This window comes from Sabethes cyaneus, chromosome 3 (assembly GCF_943734655.1).
Source record: "Sabethes cyaneus chromosome 3, idSabCyanKW18_F2, whole genome shotgun sequence".
NCBI classification, from domain to species: domain Eukaryota; kingdom Metazoa; phylum Arthropoda; class Insecta; order Diptera; family Culicidae; genus Sabethes; species Sabethes cyaneus.
The window spans coordinates 94,247,169-94,269,148 of NC_071355.1; the positions used below are offsets into that span (position 1 = coordinate 94,247,169).

Below are 21,980 nucleotides of genomic sequence, written 5' to 3' on the forward strand. Positions count from 1 at the left end.
TATCATTCTGTACGGTAATGACTACGGTAAATAGTATCATTCGTAACGTTGAGTCATTATAATATAGTAAAAACACGACGCCAAATTTAGTTTCTAAGCTGTGTTTTATCAGGTTGTAACCTTTAACATCATACGGTCAATTCATAAAATCTCAGAGAAAAGATATCCAACGGAGATCAACTTCTTTTGAATATCTCATGTATAAATTTTCTTGCATACTAGCGCCAATATATATCAATTGAAAATAGTACCTACTACAAAACCTGTTGAAATGTAACTATGAGTTTCATAGCAACTATATTTACGCCATGAAAATTGCATGCGATATGGCTTTCCAACTAAATTTGGCACATGTTTTACGCAAGTTGATACCGGTCGCATGAATATCTGTGCAAAAAGCACTCATTTACCATAAAAGTAGGACACGTAAAATCGTATTATTTATAGTTTACCGTTAGCGGAATTGAGCTAATCAAAAGTTCAAATTTGGCACCTTGATTTTTTGTGTACTTAATCAAGCAACACTAATGTGATAAATTACAGAAGTTCAGTTCAGACTAATTAACTCACCCATAGTAATACACGGAATGCTTACGCCGGAAGACGACACCTTCCTCATCACTAGAGTTGATGGTTGCCGCCATATTTGGCGTCGAATATGCTGATGTCATTGGCATGGTTAAATTTTACCGAGCACTTTCACCGAATAAATATTTCTTAAACTCCAACTGTTTTAATAATTAACTGTGACTAAGGACCACCATTTAACTGTATCAGTCTTTACTGTCTATGTACCACTGTAACACTGTGAACAACAATCGATCTTTCACTCCTCAACGTCAACGCATAATCGTAGGTAAAGCATACTTTTGTAGGTTTAAAATACCTGTACAGTAGGTAAACATGTTCTAAAACAGACCCAATTCTCTTAGTACGTTGGCCCACGAATAATACTAGCAGTTCAAAAATAAACATGGATAATACGTTATAGTTTTTAGTTAAATTTGTTACATATCATAGAATTATGACGATTAAACCTATTATCGAGTGGTTCAGAAACCATACCATTTAACCCTCCAATGTGCAAAATCGGTAAAACGATTAGGGATGCTATACCGGTTTTACCGAAACCGGTTTTACCGGTATTACCAGGCTATTTTCCAATACCGAATTACCGGTTTTTCCAAGACCAAAAACCGGTATTTTCGGTATTTTTTTGCATGATCAAATAACAACTCAAGAAGCCTGAATCGCTGGTAAAAAGTTTAAAGCAAGGGGAAACTTAAATTCATGATTGAAGGTTCTACAAATAATAACTCAATTATGTAGTTCTTCCAAAGGGAAACCCCTGAAATACCTCACCGCTGTCAGCATAGAGCCGGAGTGCCTCATGCTTTTTAAGCAGTCGTCTCCATTCAACTTGTTCCAATACCTGGGCTACTCGTCGCCAATTTCTCAGTCATCTCAGAAGTCGCAAATCACTATCGATCTGATCATGCCATCTTGCATGTTGAGCTCCTCTGTTACTGGTGTCGAGGCGGTCGTTGAAAAGAACTGTTTTCTTTGCTGAGAAACAAGGATACGCTTTATTTAAGCGATGAGGAATTAATGAAGAAATAAGAAATTGTCGCAGTGCTAAAACCAGCCTTGGCTGCTGTCGAATTACTGTACCGGAAAAATTGCAAACTCTACGAACTACGCACTCTAAAACTACTCTCGGAACACCTTTCAAGTATCGCACAACTGCTGTTCGAGTTACTGTATTGATAGAATTTCCATATATTTAAATTTATTCGTTTTATAATTAGCCGCGCTATGTGCAATGACTTTGTAATATTCTTCAAGGCATCAAGGATGTTTTAATAATAAAATTCTGCAAGGTTTTATTATTTTAAAAGTCAATGGAATAAACTCAGAAACCGAGCAGGCAGAGGAACCAAAATCAACTGAACCTTCAGTTATAATTTATCATAAATGTCAGTATCTAAGCAGCTTATTAAAAGCTCTTGAACAAGGGTTTTCCTACGCTACATTTCTAATTTATCACTAGGAATTATTCTTTCTTTCTCTGTGGAGACCGAATGAAGATTCTCTGTCTCCGGAAGTTTTTCATTGAAATTTGTTCTCGTTTAAAAGATGACATGGTAAATTCTCTTCGCATTGTTAAATATTATTTTTTTAATGAATTAACTACGCGACAGAAATTGAGAATCGTTTATTATGGAAGGAACTTCTTCAAATCATATGATTTTTGAATATAGTTTTCAAGAGTTAACTTTTACCGGTTTTTTACCGGTTTTACCGGTATTGCATTTATCAATACCGAAAAACCGGTTTTCAAAATACCTCCCGGTATTGGCATCTCTAAAAACGATGCAATCAAGCTAGTGGCTATTTTTTCATGATAGTACAATCAAAAGAAGCTGAAGTTTTGATTGTTAGGCCAAAATAAGTAAATCTAGACGAGCGCCTGGCAAAAAATAGTAATAATTTTCATGTTCAATCTTATTTTCCACATTCAAATAAAGCATGTAAATTACTCACAGAAAAATTTCGACCTTTTTTCTAGATGTCCTTTTTCTTCAAAAGTAAAAATGACGAAAATCTGCGAAATAATTTTATCTGCTATTTTCATGATTAGCCTCCCAGTTGGGTTCCAGGTATGACGCTGGCCTAATAAGCCAGTCGTCGTATGTTCGAATCTCGGCCGGGAGAGGCTGTTAGAGTCAATAAGATCGAAGCAACTGGCCCTGCAATTGTCCTGTTCTCTAAACAACTGGCTGCGAAGTCTGTCGTATAAAAACAGAAGGTCAAGTTTCGATCACGGAATGTAGCACCTAGGCTTTGCTTTGCTTTGCAATTTTCATGAAATCTTGCTTATGATTGATGATAACTGTTGAGCGCCTGGACAAAATATAGCAGTTTTGGTATTGAAAAAATGTCGCAAAAAATGCCTTATGCCCAATACCGCGCACCTTGACCGATCAATTTCCATTTGCTGCGCCGTCCATATAAATTACACCAGGCGAGTTTACTGGCTGCTGGTACGCGAATTTGCTAGCTGATTGTATCCTCGCCCAGTGTCATCATGTCTACTTGCTAACATACCAACTAGTGGGTATAATAACACTGGACGTAGTAAACCAGCCAGTAACCTTGCCTAATGCAATTAAGGCTTGAGTCACTCGAAATGTAAAATATTCAGCAGACTGTAAGAATGGACGAATTAATTGGGGAAAAAACAATAATACTACTAAAAGTATTAAGAGTTAAACACCGGCACCGCTTAAGCAAGCTACCATGACCTCGAAAGAAATGTAAACAAATTTGGGCAAGCTTAATGATCATTCTGCTCTGTCATCAACATTCTGCTGACATCACATACTTCAATAATATTACCAAGGGGCTTGCGCACGCAATAAACACTATACCTTATGTGGACCTTAATCCAGGGTACTTCGTGATAGGCGATAAGAAAATATGACTGGACAAAACTTTTTTGTCGAATCGCTTAATCACTACAACAAAAAAGGCAGTAAAAAAGCGCAAGCTTAACCCATTGTTTGTATTTTGAAGTCAATTTGACTCCAGACACAAAACGCTAGAAACTTTTTGTAACTTTTCGAAAATTTCAAATTTTCTAGCTTTGTTGTTTTTTAATGAATTAATCGACTTATTTCCAGACTAGGTATGTGCACCCGAGATTTTTTGTAACAGAAGCTATTTGATAAAAAATTTCGAAAATTCGTTTTGCATTTTGCAATAATTTTATGGAAAAACTTACGTTGTCTGTACATGGGGTTCAATTTGACTCCAAATTTTAAATTGCTATATCTCAGCAAAAACTTAACGGATTTCCGAATTTTTATATATTTTTGAAATGATAAATGGAAGAACTAAATGATAAAACTATGAATTACGATTTGGAGGGGCAACTGACCTTCTGCACGCAGGGGTTGTTGTACAAATGGATCGGAATCGTTTATATAACGAAATCCATACCACCTAGAACTTTGCTTCCTTCTACAAAAATATACGAATACGAAATCTTCAAAATAATGTTTGCTATTTTACGATGTTTGCTCATTAGATGGCGTTACTGCGGAAATAATGAACTTTTTTTTGTCTTAAATTTATGAATTCTACTTGTGTAAATCAAGAACACTCGAAAAACAGATAAACAAGATCTGCGGTCAACATTATCTTGAGATAAAACCTATGGTTCCATTTGTTTTTAAATGTTGTTAGCGCAGCTTAGAATACAGACTAGATGTAAGATTTTTGTCTTCGCCATAATTGCTCAAACAGTCAAGATCCATTCTATCCTGAATATTTTGGTGCAAAATATACTCTCCAGGTGACGCTAGTGACGTAATCATTTTCATCTAGCACTATTCCACGTACTGCGTTAATTATTTGCATAAACAGAACTTGTTTTGAGTATACTTTCATGAAAAAATAGTCATTAGTTTGGTCGCATCATAGTCACGTTATTGCCCGTGGGTGAAATGCAATGGGTAAGGCAAACAAGAAAGCGACCAACATAGCTTTTACCATCTCAAGCCTACCTAGCGCCTCCACGCGGCCATACGCGGTAATGCGTGGTTCCCGGTTGCCTGATTTCAAATATGCGATTATGGGCAGACGGCTGAGCCACACGGCCTATGTTGTAGGGACGTGCGATATTTTATCGATACCGGAGGTATCGATATTTTCATTCGATATATCGAGCATCCGGCATCGATATTTTACCATGCGATATTATCGGATATCGATACCTTTTCAACCGATATTATAAGTATCGAAAGCTACAAAAAGGCCAGGGGTGGCATTGCGATTCTCGTTTCGAGTGATTTTGGTTCGTTTCGCCCATTCGTTTAACGTGGTCGAAACGAACCAAAATCACTCGAAATGAGAATCGCAATGTCACCCCAGTTCTTCACGCATAGCTTTTTGCCAAATTATCGAACTCGCGTTATTCAGTTTTCAAGCTTCCAAACAGGCATGTCTAAAAGCTGAACCATACTGCATGCCGCATTTGAAAAATACAAAGTTTACAAAGTTACAAAGTTTATTTGAGGCGGTACGCTGCTGCCGTGCCTGATAAAATGAACTGCACGCTCAAACAAGCAACCGCAACTCGTTTCGGTGTTGTCTTTCAGACGCCGGTTTTTAGCACTTCGGTAACACCCGGGATTGCGTGTGCGAGCTTCGTAAAAGATCCTCGGATATATGCTAGATGTGTGTCTTTTTGCTAGCGTTAGGTTTTCGTATTCCCTTACCTATTTCATTGACTCACACGGCCAACTGAAATAAATATGAAGCACCTTCATGTGTGTTTTTGCAAACTTGAGAATACTTTTCTACGGTGGATGCCGATATCAACGGACTGTTAGGTTAATTATTTCATAAAACCACCACCGAACATCGTATCGCTGCAAGCGCAGATTGATTTGCAAGAACCATTTATAAAGTGAACTGTGAAGCGAGCTACGTATGATAATTTGCTTTACACCGATCGTGCTCCTGATCAGCTATTTATATTCTCTGCCTTAAAATGCGAATCTCATAATCCAGCCATGCCTTGTGTCACTCAAAATATTTCAGGAAATCGAAAAACATTTTTATTACTTAACATTAGTTTATAAGATGTTTCCGGACTTATAGGGTTTTACCGAAATTAGCTGAAAGGAGAGCTTTCAACTTGGACCCCAGGACCAAACATTTCGGCTTCACTCAAATTATATGCAGATGACAGTCTTGCCAGCGCGTTGGCCGATATCAGTTAACTCGGAAATCTGTTAACCGGGTGCATTGAAAACTGGTGCAAAACCAATTCAACACCACCGATAAATTCCTAGCCACACTTCGTGTTTGTTTGCATGTATGAAAAAGAGATGAACTTGGTTGCGTCGTTTTAGGAAACGGTAACGGCCGTATAAGCTACGCTCGGTGTTTTGCCAATGTCTGATTCTAATTTGGAATTTTATTTCTTGAGATGTGGATTATCTTTAATATTTTCCCCCCTAGAATAACACAATGTGAATAAATAATATGAGAAGATAAACTTATGCGAATCTAAATTACATCTAACACTTTTCTGATTATAGGAGTTAATGTAAGCATTTATGATGCTGCTTCTGTTGGAATATAACAAACTATGCAGCAAATCAGCGGGGTTTTCAAAACAAATTCTTGCCCGGATATTTTGTTGCATTTTAGACCAATCTGTTGAAAAATTGTTTGATACTGATCAGTTCTAGTCCTGGTGTTTCTAGTTAAAAAGCGCCCACCTGACCAATAAATCTGCAGCGAACATTGTCGAGTGGAACGTATCTTAGAGGTGCGGAGATGCCGGCGACATAAACGAGGCAGGTGGCCGCATCGCAAGCCCGTGACGGATCGTATCTGAAAATTTTCTGGATATTTCGGGTTTCGATATCGGTGAATATCGAAGTATCGATATTTTGGTTGCGATATGCTCATTACTCAGTATCGGATCGGTCCGATATATTGCGATACCTGATATCGATACTTTGGCTTTCGATTCCCATCCCTAACTATGTTGGCAGGTAAGCCTAATATGTTTCTCTAATGATTTGGTTCGTTTTAGCTCATCAAGTACCTTCTACTGTACAGTGAAAACTTTGGCGGTGACAAGTTTAAATAATGCACATGGATATCAGAAGGAAAAATTAAATTATTTATTGGATATTAGATGCACTGATAGAAACTCAAATGTCGCAATTATATTTCATTTGACGGATTGCTGGTGAGATTGTTCTACTTTTGCCCATTTGATTTTATTTTTACGCTTATATATTCATATTATATGTATTTATATCATACTAGCTGACCCGACAAACTTCGTATTGCCACAAATTAACCTGTGTTGTACATAAATCATGAATCTCGGATGATCTTTGTCACTATCTCGAGTTTTGCAAGCCCCCCAGTGGGCGGCGCTTCCGACGGCGGGTCACCGGCAACACTCGCGACCGTCTCGTCCTGAATGATCTAGTGTTACTATAGATAGTTTTTGTGGTCTTGTATTGACTAATGTTTTATGGAAGAGTCTCGAATTTCTCGAGTTCGATTAGTTTTTGAGTTTCGCAAAAACTTCTGTTTTATTTGTATGAGAGTCCATATCCCCCTACCACAGGGGTGAGAGGTCTCTAACTATCGTAAAATAAATTCAAGACTCCAAAATCTCCCACATGCCAAATTTGGTTCCATGTGCTTGGTTAGTTCTCAAGTTATAAGGAAATTTGAATTTCATTTGTATGGGAGCTTCTCTCTTAAAAGGGGAAGGGGTTGTAATTCACCATAGAAAAAATTTCTGCCATCTAAAACTCCCACATGCCAAATTTGGTTCCATTTGATTGATTAGTTCTCGAGATAAGAGGAAATTTGCATTTCATTTGTATGGAAGCTTACCCTCTTAAAGGGGAGATGGGCCATAACTCGCTTTCTAAAGAAGAGAGGGGTCTCAATTCACCATAGAAAAAAATCTTGCGTCCAAAACCACTTACATGTCAAACTTGGTTTCATTTGCTTGATTAGTTCTCGAGTTATGAGGAAATTTGTTTTTCATTTGTATAGGAGCCCCCCCCCTCTTAAAGTGGGGAAATCCATAGAAAATATACCATAGAAAATATCCTTGCCCCCAAAAACACCCACATGATAAATTTGGTTCCATTTGCTTGATTAGTTCTAGGGTTATGAGGAAATTTGTATTTCGTTTGTATGAGAGCCCCCCCTCTTAAAAAGGTAAGGGGTCCTAATTCATCATAGAACAAATGGTTGCCTCCAAAAACACCCACATGCCAAATATGGTTCCATTTGCTTGATTAGTTCTCGAATTATGAGGAAATTTGTATTTCATTTGTGTAGAAGCACCCCCTCTTAAAGTTGGGAGGGGTCCTAATTCACCATAGAAAATATTTTTGTCTCCAAAAACACCCACGTGCCAAATTTGGTTCCATTTGCTTGATTAGTTCTCGAGTTATGAGGCAATTTGTATTTCATTTGTATAGGAGCCCCCCCTCTTAAAGTTGGAAGGGGTCCTAATTCACCATAGAAAATATTATTGCCCTCGAAAACTTTCACATGCCAAATTTGGTTTCATTTGCTTGATTAGCTCTCGAGTTATGAGGGAATTTGTATTTCATTTGTATAGGAGCCCCCCCTCCTAAAGTGAGGAGGGGTCCCAGTTCATCATAGAAAAAATGTTTGTCTCCAAAAACACCCACGTGTCAAATTTGGTTCCATTTGCTTGATTAGTTCTCGAGTTATGAGGCAATTTGTATTTCGTTTGTATAGGAGCCCCCCCTCTTAAAGTTGGAAGGGGTCCTAATTCACCATAGAAAATATTATTGCCCTCGAAAACTTTCACATGCCAAATTTGGTTTCATTTGCTTGATTAGCTCTCGAGTTATGAGGGAATTTGTATTTCATTTGTATAGGAGCCCCCCCTCCTAAAGTGAGGAGGGGTCCCAGTTCATCATAGAAAAAATGTTTGTCTCTAAAAACACCCACGTGTCAAATTTGGTTCCATTTGCTTGATTAGTTCTCGAGTTATGAGGAAATTTGTATTTCGTTTGTATAGGAGCCCCCCCTCTTAAAGTGGGGAGGGGTTCTAATTCACCATAGAAAATATTCATGCCCTAGAAAACTTTCACATGCCAAATTTGGTTCCATTTGCTTGATTAATTCTCGAGTTATGAGGAAATTTGCATTTCATTTGTATAGGAGCCCCTCTTCTTAAAGTGGGGAGGGGTCCCAATTCATCATAGAAAAAAATTTTGTCTCCAAAAACACCCACGTGCCAAATTTTGTTCCATTTGCTTGATTAGTTCTCGAGTTATGAGGAAATTTGTATTTCGTTTGTATAGGAGCCCCCCCTCTTAAAGTGGGAAGGGGTCCTTATTCACCATTGAAAATATTCTTGCCCTCGAAAACTTTCACATGCCAAATTTTGTTCCATTTGCTTGATTAGTTCTTCAGTTATGAGGAAATATTTTATTTCATGTGTATAGGATCCCCCCCTCCTAAAACGGGGAGGGGTCCCAGTTCATCATAGAAAAAATTTTTGTCTCCAAAAACAACCACATGCCAAATTTGGTTCCATTTGCTTAATTACTTCTCGAGTTATGAGGAAAATTGTGTTTCTTTGGTACAGGAGCCCCCCCTCTCAAAGTGGGGAGGGGTCCTAATTTACTATAGAAAATATTCTTGCCCTCGAAAACCTTCACATGCTAAATTTGGTTCCATTTGCTTGATTAGTTCTCGAGTTATGAGGAAATTTGTATGGAAGCCCCCCCTTTTAAAGAGGAGAGGAGTTGTAATTCCCCTTATAAAGAGGGGAGGGGTCTCAATTTACCATAGAATAAATTCTTGTCACCGAAAACACCCACATGCCAAATTTTGTTCTATTTGCTTGATTAGTTGTCGAGTTATGCAGAAATTTGTGTTTCATTTGTATGGGAGCCCCCCCTCTTAGTGGGGGGAGGGGTTTCTTACCATCACTAAAACCTTTCCTGGCCCCAAAAACCCTCTACATGCATATTTTCATGCCGATTGGTTCAGTAGTTTTCGATTCTATAAGGAACATACGGACAGACAGACAGACAGACAGACAGAAATCCTTCTTTATAGGTATAGATATTACTGGGTACACGAAGTCCTATGAAGATTGCGTTTTTTCTGCGCATCCTGTTAAAGTAAGTGTTCAACTAACGTACCCATTTCTACAATCGTAAGGACATGGCCAGGTGTATGGTACAGAGACTATAGATTACAGAGGCGCCGAGACATTCAAAATCCGCTAAATTTTGAACGAAAGCAGAGAATTACGTTTATTAATGATGGTACTCTCCGTTTTGTTTCAAAATTTAACGGATTTTGAGTGTCTCGGCGCCTCTGTAATCTATAGTCTCTGTAGTGTATGGTGTACTTATGCGTACACCATATCAGCCATCCATGGTCTGTACGGTTGCCTATGCTATGCTATATGCTATGCTATCATAGTTACGTTATTGCCCGTGCACGGGTTAACTATAGTTACTATATATATATAGTTCGGCGGCTAGAAAACCAGGCGAATTGGCAACCCTGATATTTGAAATTAAATTTGAAATTATGGAGAAATGTGCAAGTTTTTACGGAAAATAATCGCTAGTGGGTGTTGAAAATGACCAGTTCTATGAAAATAAAGTGTGTTTATTAACATTAGTCCCACAATTCGAATTTTGAAAAACGTTTGGCTCCGCTTTTGACGTTTATTTGGCTCCCGATTTTTGTATCCGCCGAACTATATATAGTAACTATAGGGTTAACTTCGGAGCAACATAAAACGTCATCTTGAAGTTTTTATCATATTGCGTCCAAATTTTCCACTGTCATCGAAAATTTCCGAATAATTCCATTATAGCTTTACCGGCGAGATTCTGGGACCCATCAACCCACTTTATGCGATAATTTAAAAAAGTTAATGTTCTTGGAGTCAAAGTTTTTTTTTTCAAAGCATAAGTTAGAGTTTCCGACCATCTATAACTATGACGGTGATTGGGTATGAAATGGGGAAGGCAAATGAGGAACGTCCAATATAGCTCTAGCTATCCCAAGCCGCTACCTAGCGCCTCCACGTGGCCATACCCGGTAATGCTCTATTGAGTAGCCAAGCTAGGAGGTGCGATACTGTGTGGTTCCCGGCTGCCTGATCTCATAATCGAGGTTTTGGGCAGACGGTGGAGCCACACGATCTGGTAAGCATAATATAAGTTATTTTAATTATTTTTTTCGTTTATGAAGCATTTACTGCTTTATAGTGAAAACTTTGGCCAATACGAATGTGTTAATACTGCACATGGATATTGGATACCAGAAGAAAAATTAAATTAATTATTAGAAGCATTTATGGAAACTAAAAGGACGCAACACTATTCCATTCGAAGGACTGCTGGTGAGATTGTTCTATTTTTAACCATATATACCACATTTCATAAATAAACTAGAATCGGGAAGAGGGAGGGACCATCAGAGCACTTGTTTGAAGCGGTGGACCTAGGGAGAGTGAAACAGTCAACTTTCTAGGATTAATCTTGGCCCGATTAACAACAGACCGTGGATAATGAGCGGGCTCTTCTCCCCACCTGCTGGAGTCATTCTGCATTAAGACGGTTTATTCAACGATTGACTCAGGTGACTTAGCCCTTGGAAGGAGATTCTCTAAATCCCTGGTACGTGTAAGTGATGTTGCTTATCGACCAATTCCCTTTTGGCCTTTCATACAAGAGTTGGGAAGCATGACCAATCGTTGAATATGTTCAACTCTTTTTGACATGATAGGCTCATTGCTATGAACGGATGTTCTGCTAAGGCAGGTGGTATGACCATATATTCATATTCATACATCTGTAACTATGACGGTGATTAATCAACGGTATACAGATTACTTATAGGTTTTGCTGCACTGTTAGTATGAAAATTTGAATTATAAAACTTGCAGAGATACTCTACCGCTACTCGTATAACAGTAACAGAAGTTTATAAAAATACCGGAAATTTTAAAAAATTTATTTACAACCCTGAATCGAAACGCGAAAAATCACTGCGACGACCAACCTAAGGTTTAGCTCGGCGTAAGACCCTGAGAAAAATCTAGACATAGAGTAAGGAGGGGTAAAAGGGCGATGCGGGTAAAAGTGCGATTCAATGATTTATCGGTGCAGATTCCGAGTAAGTTGACTACATTGGCATGGATGGGTGACTACTTTGACAGTTTGAATCTAACGTAAACTTTGGTTGCCTACGAAGCATAGTTGCTGAGTTATGTGCAAATGTTATTTTAGGGCGGTTTTGATGTAATTTTCCGTTGTACGGTAAACACGATATTGACAGGAGGATATTACTTGTTGAAAATTTGTGCCAGCGTTTTACATCACTCACATATATGTTTTGAAAATACGGTGAAAAGAATTTACAAAATAATTTCGCTTTTCCGTAATTTAATCTAACGCCGTCAAGCGCCTAGCGGGGTAAAAATGCGATTCACGGACGGGGCAAAAGTGCGATTCATGAACGAGGCAAAAATGTATAGCTAATTATATACAACTTTAGGCACTATATTACAGATACTAGAAATGGAAGATCTGCAGAAAACTGCGTGCTCTACAGATGTTGGCCGAAGGAAAACAATGTTTTTCCGCTGATGAAACAAAAAACAAACGTTTGGAAAAGTTTCGATCTAACGGAGGCTGCAATACACCAGTGCAAAATAGGAAAGGTGCAAATTGAGAAATTTCCTTACCAAAACAAAGCGCATATTGAAGATAATATGGTTTTGTTAGCTACTGTTGTGCAAATTTCATGGATTCGAGCTTCGCACTTCTGCCCCGCGGTATTCGCACTTTTGCCCCGCTAATGGCGTAAAAGTGCGAATTGGGACTGGATCAGAAGAAAGAAGAATTTATTTTGCAGAACACTATTACCGCAGATGATTTATAGTTGAATGTGAAGACATTGAGTTACTGCATCACTATAAAATATATTATGTTGCTACGCTTCTTTTTATCTCACGAAAATCGATGACAACATCAAACGTCGTACTTATGCCCCGCCCCACTCTATTAAAAAAATGCGAATGAGCAAAAACTTTCCTAAGACTTTTTTGTTGCTTGTTGCTACAGATAAATCTACAACATATGAAATATCTCAGATCTGAAGGCATACGCACTAAAATGTGAAGTCTACATAGACAGCCAACATTCCCATATCAAACTATATAGAATGCGATGAAATTTTCCATTTCCCATTACTTAGTTTTTCAGTAGATTATAACCAAAAATCGGCAGAAGAACTTGGCATGTGGATAAGTGCAAACTTAGAAGTTTGCAGCCAAAAACCAGATAAACCCAAAACAAAAGTAGCCAGTAGACAGTGCATTTATTCAGAGAACTGGGTTTTGTACATTTGAAAATGGTTCTGGTAATTCCACCCTAAAAGATCCGTGACTGTGTGTAGCATAAACTATCAAAATCTCTAACTATCTGAATGTCACGTATAAGCCGTCCGCTAAAGTCGTTTCAAACAATGTTAAATTAGCGTCACGTCAAAGTGAAAGTTGATTTAGTTGACATTATGTTTGATTTTATTGAAGCTTGACAAGTGAAGGTGAGCTATTGATTGGTCTCTTATGTTTTCTTTATTTTAAGCTTCTTAGGACTTAAAGTATCAGCAAGGATGCGTAGGGGGACACGGTGTGACCATGTATTTAGTAAATTTTCGAGGAAACACAGTTTCGTTACATTTTACATATACGAAGATGTACATGGCTTCTTCCGATAAATAGGTTACGTGAGTAACTCACGTAAACGAAACGGTAAAGCTTTGATTTGCGCGGAAAAAGCGAATGGAATGTACATTTGTGAGGTTCATCGCATTTTGCAGATCCGCGGATCTGAGATGGATCATATTCTGAGCTAATTAATGATATTATTTTTTGCTGATATTACATAACCCCTTTCGAAAAAAAATATTTAACTCAATTTTGTTTATGCAACTGGCCGATTTCACATGACCCTGTTAGCATGATCCTCTAAGAATTCAATGAAACTTTGTGTGTGTATAAAGTTCATTTAAATAAACAACTTTGCATAATTATCTAAATTGGTCCACAACACTGAAACAAGCATTTTTAAAACTAAAAATCGATTTGCCAGAATAAGCCATCTCAGAAATTAAAAAAAAAAAATTTTGAGGGCAGATGATTATGTGACTTACAATCTTCCATACATCGCAAGATGTACATATTTAAGGGAAAGTGTTCTAACAAAGTGTTCTAACAAAAACTGTTTCATGCTCATGCTGAAAAATATGGCATTTATCGACGAAAATAAGAGAACTATAACAAACAATTGTTTTGTTCGTGATATTTTTTTGCCGATTTTTTCCAAAGAATCTATATTTTCAATACTAGTAAATAAGTGTTACAAATTAACCCCTCATGACGATAATCCTCTGATAACTGCTCAGAATACTAGAAATTACTTTATATTGATGAAACAATTAAATGGAAATACTTTAACCCGGTAGATATTAATTGTCATGCAAAATGTTGTTAGCAGCTATAGTCATTATCTGATTAGATTTTTAAGCAGATGCTGTCTGTCAGATATAAACCGTTTGAGAGCTAATATCTACTACTAGCAAAGTAAAATAAACTCTCACTCTGCTCGTTTATGTGTTAATGCTGGTTGTTTGGTACAAAATATAGTTTTGAGAGTACATGAATCTGAGAGCGCTTACAGTAATAGAACATTAATGCCATCATAAACTCTATTGAAAGAGTGTGATCTAAAATATATTTTTTTACTCTATACATCAACTTTTTCTACTTTGCATGAACTGTACTCCTATATAGCTGTAAGTATAACCTCGAATCCGCAAGTAGTAAACAGTTTTCACAGTGAGGTATGCAAATCGTTATTTATAGCTTTTAAATAGTTCCTCGAACCACGCATCTTGTATCTTGTTTGTTTGATGGTTTTTCCAATCAGCTCATCCGAAATTCTTTTAATCACATTAACCAGGAAAGTTTCCCACATGTGTATATTTTCATTGCCCTTCAGCACTTTTATTCCGGTGTAAACAATCTGTCAAGTAAATACGCACACATCACATGATACTTTGTACACTTTGGTATTTATCGTCACTTGCTTGCTATTTTATTGCATCTGTTCAGAAGAGAAACACTGGCGAGCAACCTTCAACAATAAACCACATGCCGTCAGAGTAGTAACACAAATGACAGTCAGATTCACTACTAGCGTTACTCTAAAGTTGTAAACGAAAGGTTTAACAACAATGCACTATACGGCACCCGAAATGTGACCAGGAAGTTCCCCTCGGCTGATAAGATAGAGCTTATCAACCGGTCTCACTCCGATGTACATCACCCGTAACGTAGGCAGGCAGCCAGAGAATAGCTTAATCTGTGATTGGAGCGATGAATTTCGAACGAACGGAGCGCACACCCCGTGTCAACGATTGCAGCAGAGCAGAGAATATCTAGACACAAATTACCCATCTAAAATGGCCTACTTATCAGCAATTCTGTGTACAGTGGGAAGCTCTATCTATCTTGTATCACATGCCGTAAAGAAACACAATTGGCACCATGATAATAATTGAAGTGCTGCACACCTGGCAGAATTTATTGTACTGTTTTACTGGGACAAGTATTGCGTGGAACATTTTGCAATATCTCTTCATAGGTCGAAATCAGGGACAGACAGGCCTATATGAAAAATGGCAATGAGAAAAAATGGCCGGAGGGCTCGTCGATAATTTTAATCAGTTGAAAATAAGTGAGCTTAAAATGCAGTATTTTGTTCATATTTTCAGAATCTTCTGATAGGAACGTCATCTTGAATCACTTGATTATAGATGCAATTCATACAAACACTTTGTTTTCGACAAGAAATATGTTGTCAAAAAACTTAGAAAAAAAATTTTTTTAGCTGCTGAAGAGAATCGCCATCTCGTTACTTTGAACAATGACTACAGCATTTCTAAGAGTCAAGCACCTATAACCGTGATAATTTGGGACAAGTTTGCAATGCATCAGTAAAATTTAGGGCTGCCTAAGAAAGCACCTTGGCGATCAAAATGCGTGGCTGTTTAAAACTAGTTCCAGCGCCTGTAGTGTAAAAAGTAAACACTTAATAATATGTAGTAACTTATAGTGGAAATAGCTTTAAGAACTAATGTTAACAAGAAGAATGGTATGCTTATATTCCCCGCTTAGTCCACGCTTATAAAGCAATTCGCAAAAGAAAACAATGATAAACAATGCAAATCCTTGTCTAGTTATGCATAGTAGTTGAATCCAAATTTTGCTACTTACTTTTGATCGCTTTTCACAGACGTATTATGACTTGGACTACGAGACAATTGATTACTATTTTGGCTCTGAACATCAGAAGAGCTCAGCAGCTCTATGGTGGATGAGATGGGAAGCGGACGAAATCCTGCGCCTACGCTACTCGTAGATCTGAAAAGACAAAGAGAAAAAAACAAGTCCAATAGTATTTGTATTTTGTCATAAAACTTTTCACCTTATGGATAAAGCATTATACTAATTAGTCACCCATAGTTCACCCCAAAAAATAACGAAAATATTACTTATCTATTATTGCATCAGAAAGATAATAGAAAATCACCATTGGATAACTCAAATTCGAGACTGAGTTCCCGGAATCCCAACATATTATGAAAGGAAAGGATAGAGATAGACTAGGTTGAAAAAAGACAACCATAATATGAGATAGCGCACATAAACAGTCATATTAGAAATTTATAGGTCTCACAGATAACAAGCAGATGTTTAGCAAGCAGATGTTTAGCATTGCACAAAAAGTGACTCATAAAGAGGGATTTCAATATTCTCGGTTTCGAAAAAATATGTTTTCGTGTAATTCAAGAAGTGAAAGACAAATATCGCAACATTTAACAGAGGCAGAAGACAACAATATAGTTAAAATGCTCTCTGCCTTTCGTAAAACTTAACAATTAAGGGCGGTTATGATTAAAATTTGGTAGATTTAAAGTAAGCGCATTTTATTTATTCTTGCATTTAAAAAACTGAACACTCCTCATTTTGTAGTGTGTGTGTGTGTGTGTGTGTGTGTGTGTGTGTGTGTGTGTGTGTGTGTGTATGTGTGTGTGTGTTTGTTTGTGTGTGTTTGTTTGTGTGTGTGTGTGTGTGTGTGTGTGTGTGTGTGTGTGTGTGTGTGTGTGTGTGTGTGTGTGTGTGTGTGTGTGTGTGTGTGTGTGTGTGTGTGTGTGTGTGTGTGTGTGTGTGTGTGTGTGTGTGTGTGTGTGTGTGTGTGTGTGTGTGTGTGTGTGTGTGTGTGTGTGTGTGTGTGTGTGTGTGTGTGTGTGTGTGTGTGTGTGTGTGTGTGTGTGTGTGTGTGTGTGTGTAGAAATTTATGCTCCGGCATTGCTAAAATCTGAATTCTGAACTATCTAATCCACACGTCGAGTTAGCAACATCGTTAATAAGAGTGGCCAAATTAGACTAATGACTAATGACAAATGAAGTCGGGATAAAAAACAAGGCGGAACTGTCGACTAATAAGAAGGTAATAATTTCAAATCGCGAAGAGAAACAAAACACTGGTGACGAAGTAGTTCAATACGAATCTTATGTCAAGCCAGACCTCCAAATAACCTCCCAAGTAGCACACATTAGGTCCATTTAGTTGAAACAACCGGATTACAACTGAAATTAGTCATAATTCGGTTATCACAACTACTTTGTAACAACCGTGCTAGTAGGGCTCATGGGTAGAATTTTTATACGAGAACCCAAAGGGAACAATGACATTTTCAAACATATGAAATTGTCGAAATTCGCTAAGAAACTTCTGATTTGGCAGGTAATCTGTGGCTGTGGCTTGATAAGCTTTTTTTTAAACCGGGACCATAACCGAGAAAATGACATTAACCCGTTAGTGGTATGCCACTAACAACGCACAGGGCGTGCCCAAGGACAAGAACGTTCCCAAACATCAGAGCTTCTCCCAATCGAGAAATATTGGGCCATCATCAAACGGAACACGAAGAAAGCCCAAAAAAGCAAAAGGCCCAACAATTGCTATATTTTATATTAATGTAACTTTGAGGGAACACCGCGAATTAAAAATTTTGGGGGCTGCTTTGACAAGCGAGTGGTCGTGGGGTCGAATCTTAGTATAATCAGGCCATTCATGGGTATAGTAGAGCAAGCTTTGAAGGAAGGGTAAACCCAATACACACCAGCACGCATAGAATTTAATAAGCATATCGCTCACAAAATGGCGATTATAGCAAAAAGAAATGCAGTGCAGGCAGCAAACACCCGGGTGTTATCACAATGATGAGTTGCAGGGATTTTTTTTTTGAGAGAATCATTAATATTTCTATTTCTAATTTTGATTGTATTGATTATGCCGCTTATTTTGATGCTAATTTTGTAACGATCCGACCACGGGACATGGATTCGGAAACGAGATTCGGAGAAGACTTTTTTCTTAGGTTATGGTTTGTTTAAAAAGCTCAAAAGTTATAAAACTCTTCTCCAAACTTCTACCAACATCACAAAAAAATTGTTCCAATACGTTGAACGATTTCCGAGAGAAATAAAGTACCGTAAAACGGGATAACAGTGATCATCGGGGTAACATTGATCAGTTAGACCATTCTCATAAATAAGTTAAATAAACAATCTCTGCTAACTTTCCTGAACTGATCAATGTTACCCCGTTTTAGGGTACGTAAAAAACACATCCTTCTTTGACTAAATTTTGATCAAAAACACTTCAAATAGAATGACTACAAAACGAGCAGCTAGAACCCCCGAATTTTGGAATCGTGACACTGCAGAACATCTATCGCAAAAAGGCTTTGAAGATCCGCCAAGAGCCAATTTTACTGTTGAGGTGTGCAGCCTTCAAAGAGCTGGGTCGTAAAATTGGGCAGAATACAGGATTGCGTGGTGCACCGGAAGGTGGTCATCGACAGGTTGTGCAATCTCTTGAAGATAGAAGGCCGTTGCTTCAATCAGAGTTTCGTCAAGATGCACTATTTGCACGAAGGTAGAATCGATGACGAGAAGAAAGCGTTGTCGACGTAGTTGGAGGCCCTTTGCTTCTCCGCAAAACATCTACGAGGATAACTGTTACAGGGTACGGACATTCATTTGGACCGTTACCAAGAAGTAGTAAAAGGGCGCTCAAAACTAACGATGGTATAGTCACAGACTAACAGGTGTAACACTTTGAACAAATTTTCTAACAAAACATCGTTTCATTGACACCTCTAAAACTTGGTAAAAATACTAGCATCACCTGGTGCAGTCTTCGCGCTACGCAGAGTAGGTTGCTATAAATTTAGCAATGCTATAAATTTACTTGTATAATATCTGACATTAGCGCCAGCGCAGGTGAGCGACGTTCTCGCGCAGCGACTGTTGTTTGAGTCTTGACTTACGCGAAAATTTGAAATGATCGTTTTTATTGACGATGGAATGAGGCTTCGGTGTTACGTCTGTTAGTCTGTGGTATAGTATTCAAGACAAAACCGTCTCAACAACTGAACTGACAACTGAACAACTTACCGCAGAGAAAGAGTTCCTGGAAAAGAGGGATGCTATTTAAAGGGGAATAGATGATAGCATTCAGAAGGTCCAAGCGCTGAAGGATAACACGGCTGCTGGTGCGGGCACAGTCAGTGGTATTGCAGACGAGAAGTTGAAGCAAAAAAATTGAAATTGGCGACACGGCTCTAGGAGAAAATAGACACTGAATCAGTGGTAGGTAAAAGTCGGGACGCTATTCCGAAATCAGGACTGCGGCGTAACCTAAAGGCGGTTTCTCAACCAGAAAAAATCGGTACAGAATAAGGCAACACAGTAGACAGTAACGAGAGTGTATACCAGAACTATTCGTCTGAATCCGAAAATATTGCAAGAATTTATGGCAACATTCATATTACGATAGATTAGTCGGGGCGCAGTCTCAAGGGATCAGTTGACCATTCAGAAAATTGTATCACATAGTCTTCCCAAGTTCAGGGGGAAACTAGTAATGCTAGACTCTGTTCCTGACGTGAATTCTTATCTGCGAAATCTATTCTACAAACCATAGAAATTGCTTATGACATTGTTGGCGAAGGTGGCGAAAAATCCACCATCACCAAGACCGGTTCGCTTGAAAACAGTCTTCCAGTTTGGGACCTATAGTCAAGCAATTGTGCGAACAGGGTGTGAAATTGGGAAGGCAAATGAGGAAGCGCCAACATAGCTCCAGCCATCACAAGCCCCTACCTAGCGTCACGTGGCCTTACCCAATGCTCTATTGAGTAGCCAAGCTAGGATGTGCGATGCTGAGTGGTTCCCGGATTCCTGATCTCAAAACTGCGCGTTTGGTGACGGCTCAGCCATACGACATTATCAGTAGGTAAGTTTTTATGCCTGTTGGAGAACAAATCTGAAAGAGGTTTACTCTAATGGCCTTTGCCCTGCTCCCGGTAAAATGGAAATATATAAACTCAATTTTAATTACCGTGACCGCGGGTAATTCCGATCAGCTCCATAATTCCGATCACTCAACTAAAGTAGTCGATTTTGAGAAGATTTAATCAAAAACCATAGTTTATAGGAATCCACATGATCAAAGCTTGCCCTTGAGCTATGAACTTTAATTCAATCTTTTAAAAATCGGCTACTTTAGTCGAGTGATCGGAATTAGGAGCTGATCGGAATTACCTGCATTCACGGTATTTATTTCGTTTTAACTTATGAAGCACCTCCTACTACATCAGTATAAACTCTGGCCGAAAACAGTATAAATAATGCTCAAGGATACCAGAAGAAAAACTTAAATTGATAATGGAAGCACTTGGACGCTTTAAATGAATAATGGAAACTCAAATAATGCAGCTCCATTCCATTCGAAGGACTGCTGGTGAGATTGTTCAATTTTTGCCCATATATACTTCAGTTCATTTTAATGGAAAAATGCTATATTTAGTAATCTTCATATATTGTATATTTATACAAATATAACATATATTTTATTACATTGCCATACACCATCATTATGGTAAAGGGGAGGGAGCATCAGGGTATCGAATGAAACGAAGACTGGATGAGAGATGTGGTAACCAGCCGAAGTCATATAAGGACGGAGAAGATTTTGACGCGCCCTTCTAGCATACAAATCATCACGCAAGATAAATTTGCACGGTGAAGTTATGTATCTAGAAACCGCAGGTCTATGCTGGAAGGAGTGCCGTGGAATCATGTAAGAGACATTGCTTATAGACCCACCCAACCCCTTGTAGTGCTTCACGAACAGCATTGACATGAAAGTAGATAAATTCGATTCTGCAGTAGTTCTATGGAAACAATAAATACATACATACATACATACATACATACATACATACATACATACATACATACATACATACATACATACATACATACATACATACATACATACATACATACATACATACATACATATATACATACATACATACATACATACATACATACATACATACATACATACATACATACATACATACATACATACATACATACATACATACAGTCAAGCAATTGTACGAACATGTCGAGGCCGTCTGTCTACAAGACCATCTGAACAACCCGATGCTAGTGCAGGAGTTAGTTAACAAGCTACCTCGATTGGCACAGCACAGCAAGATAGAGAGTCCGCTACGAATGTTTACGAATTTCATAAATGTAGTTACGTCTTATGTTTACGAGATGGCATAGTTCGCTAGACGAAGAAACCCCGAGTGCACGAAATAACTGATGACAAGTAATGGAAAGCAAAAAAAGCGTGGCAACAACAAGGTCCGGCGAGCAGACTTCGAAACGAAAGGCACAATTTCTAACAAGAATAACCAACTTTTAACTAGCTTCGCGGATGACTTCGACGTTATTACTAGAAAACCTGGAATTCCGTGAAACCATGAAATTTGTTCTCTTTAAGAACTCCACTAGCATCAGGAACGGAGGGGTGCTAGATGACTCGACTAGGTCGAAGCCGACTTACGCGTATCGAGTCGCTCAACGAATTGGCCGAGTACAGTGGAGAGGAATTCTTGATACGGCAAGAACCACTCCGGCTCTCTGCTGGTAGAAGCAAGTAAGTACGACAAGAATAGCCAAGGAGACCGCGCTATATAAACTAAATGAAATAGTATTCTCAAAGAGGATTTTAGAATTAATTTGAAAATATTCCAAACATTGGACAATTATAACATACTGATATATAATGCATACAAGTATGTACGTTATACAATTCTATACAAATGTGAATCCCGATTGCAAATATTATATATCTTTTGTGTAACTAATTTAGTGTATTTAACTTAATTTTAATTTTAATTTTGTATGAATCCAC

The 21,980-nt window shown here is 38.1% G+C and overlaps 1 protein-coding gene across 7 annotated transcripts in view; it reads right to left on the minus strand.

The window, feature by feature from the left end:
• Nucleotides 1-21,980, minus strand: part of LOC128741802 (GRAM domain-containing protein 2B-like) — a 43,673-nt gene that overhangs the window by 4,785 nt on the left and 16,908 nt on the right. For all 7 annotated transcript variants that reach the window (XM_053837861.1, XM_053837859.1, XM_053837857.1 and 4 more), the window contains one exon: nucleotides 15,908-16,054. In XM_053837861.1, coding sequence (XP_053693836.1) covers nucleotides 15,908-16,054 — 147 coding nt within the window. The remainder of the gene's footprint in view (nucleotides 1-15,907; nucleotides 16,055-21,980) is intronic.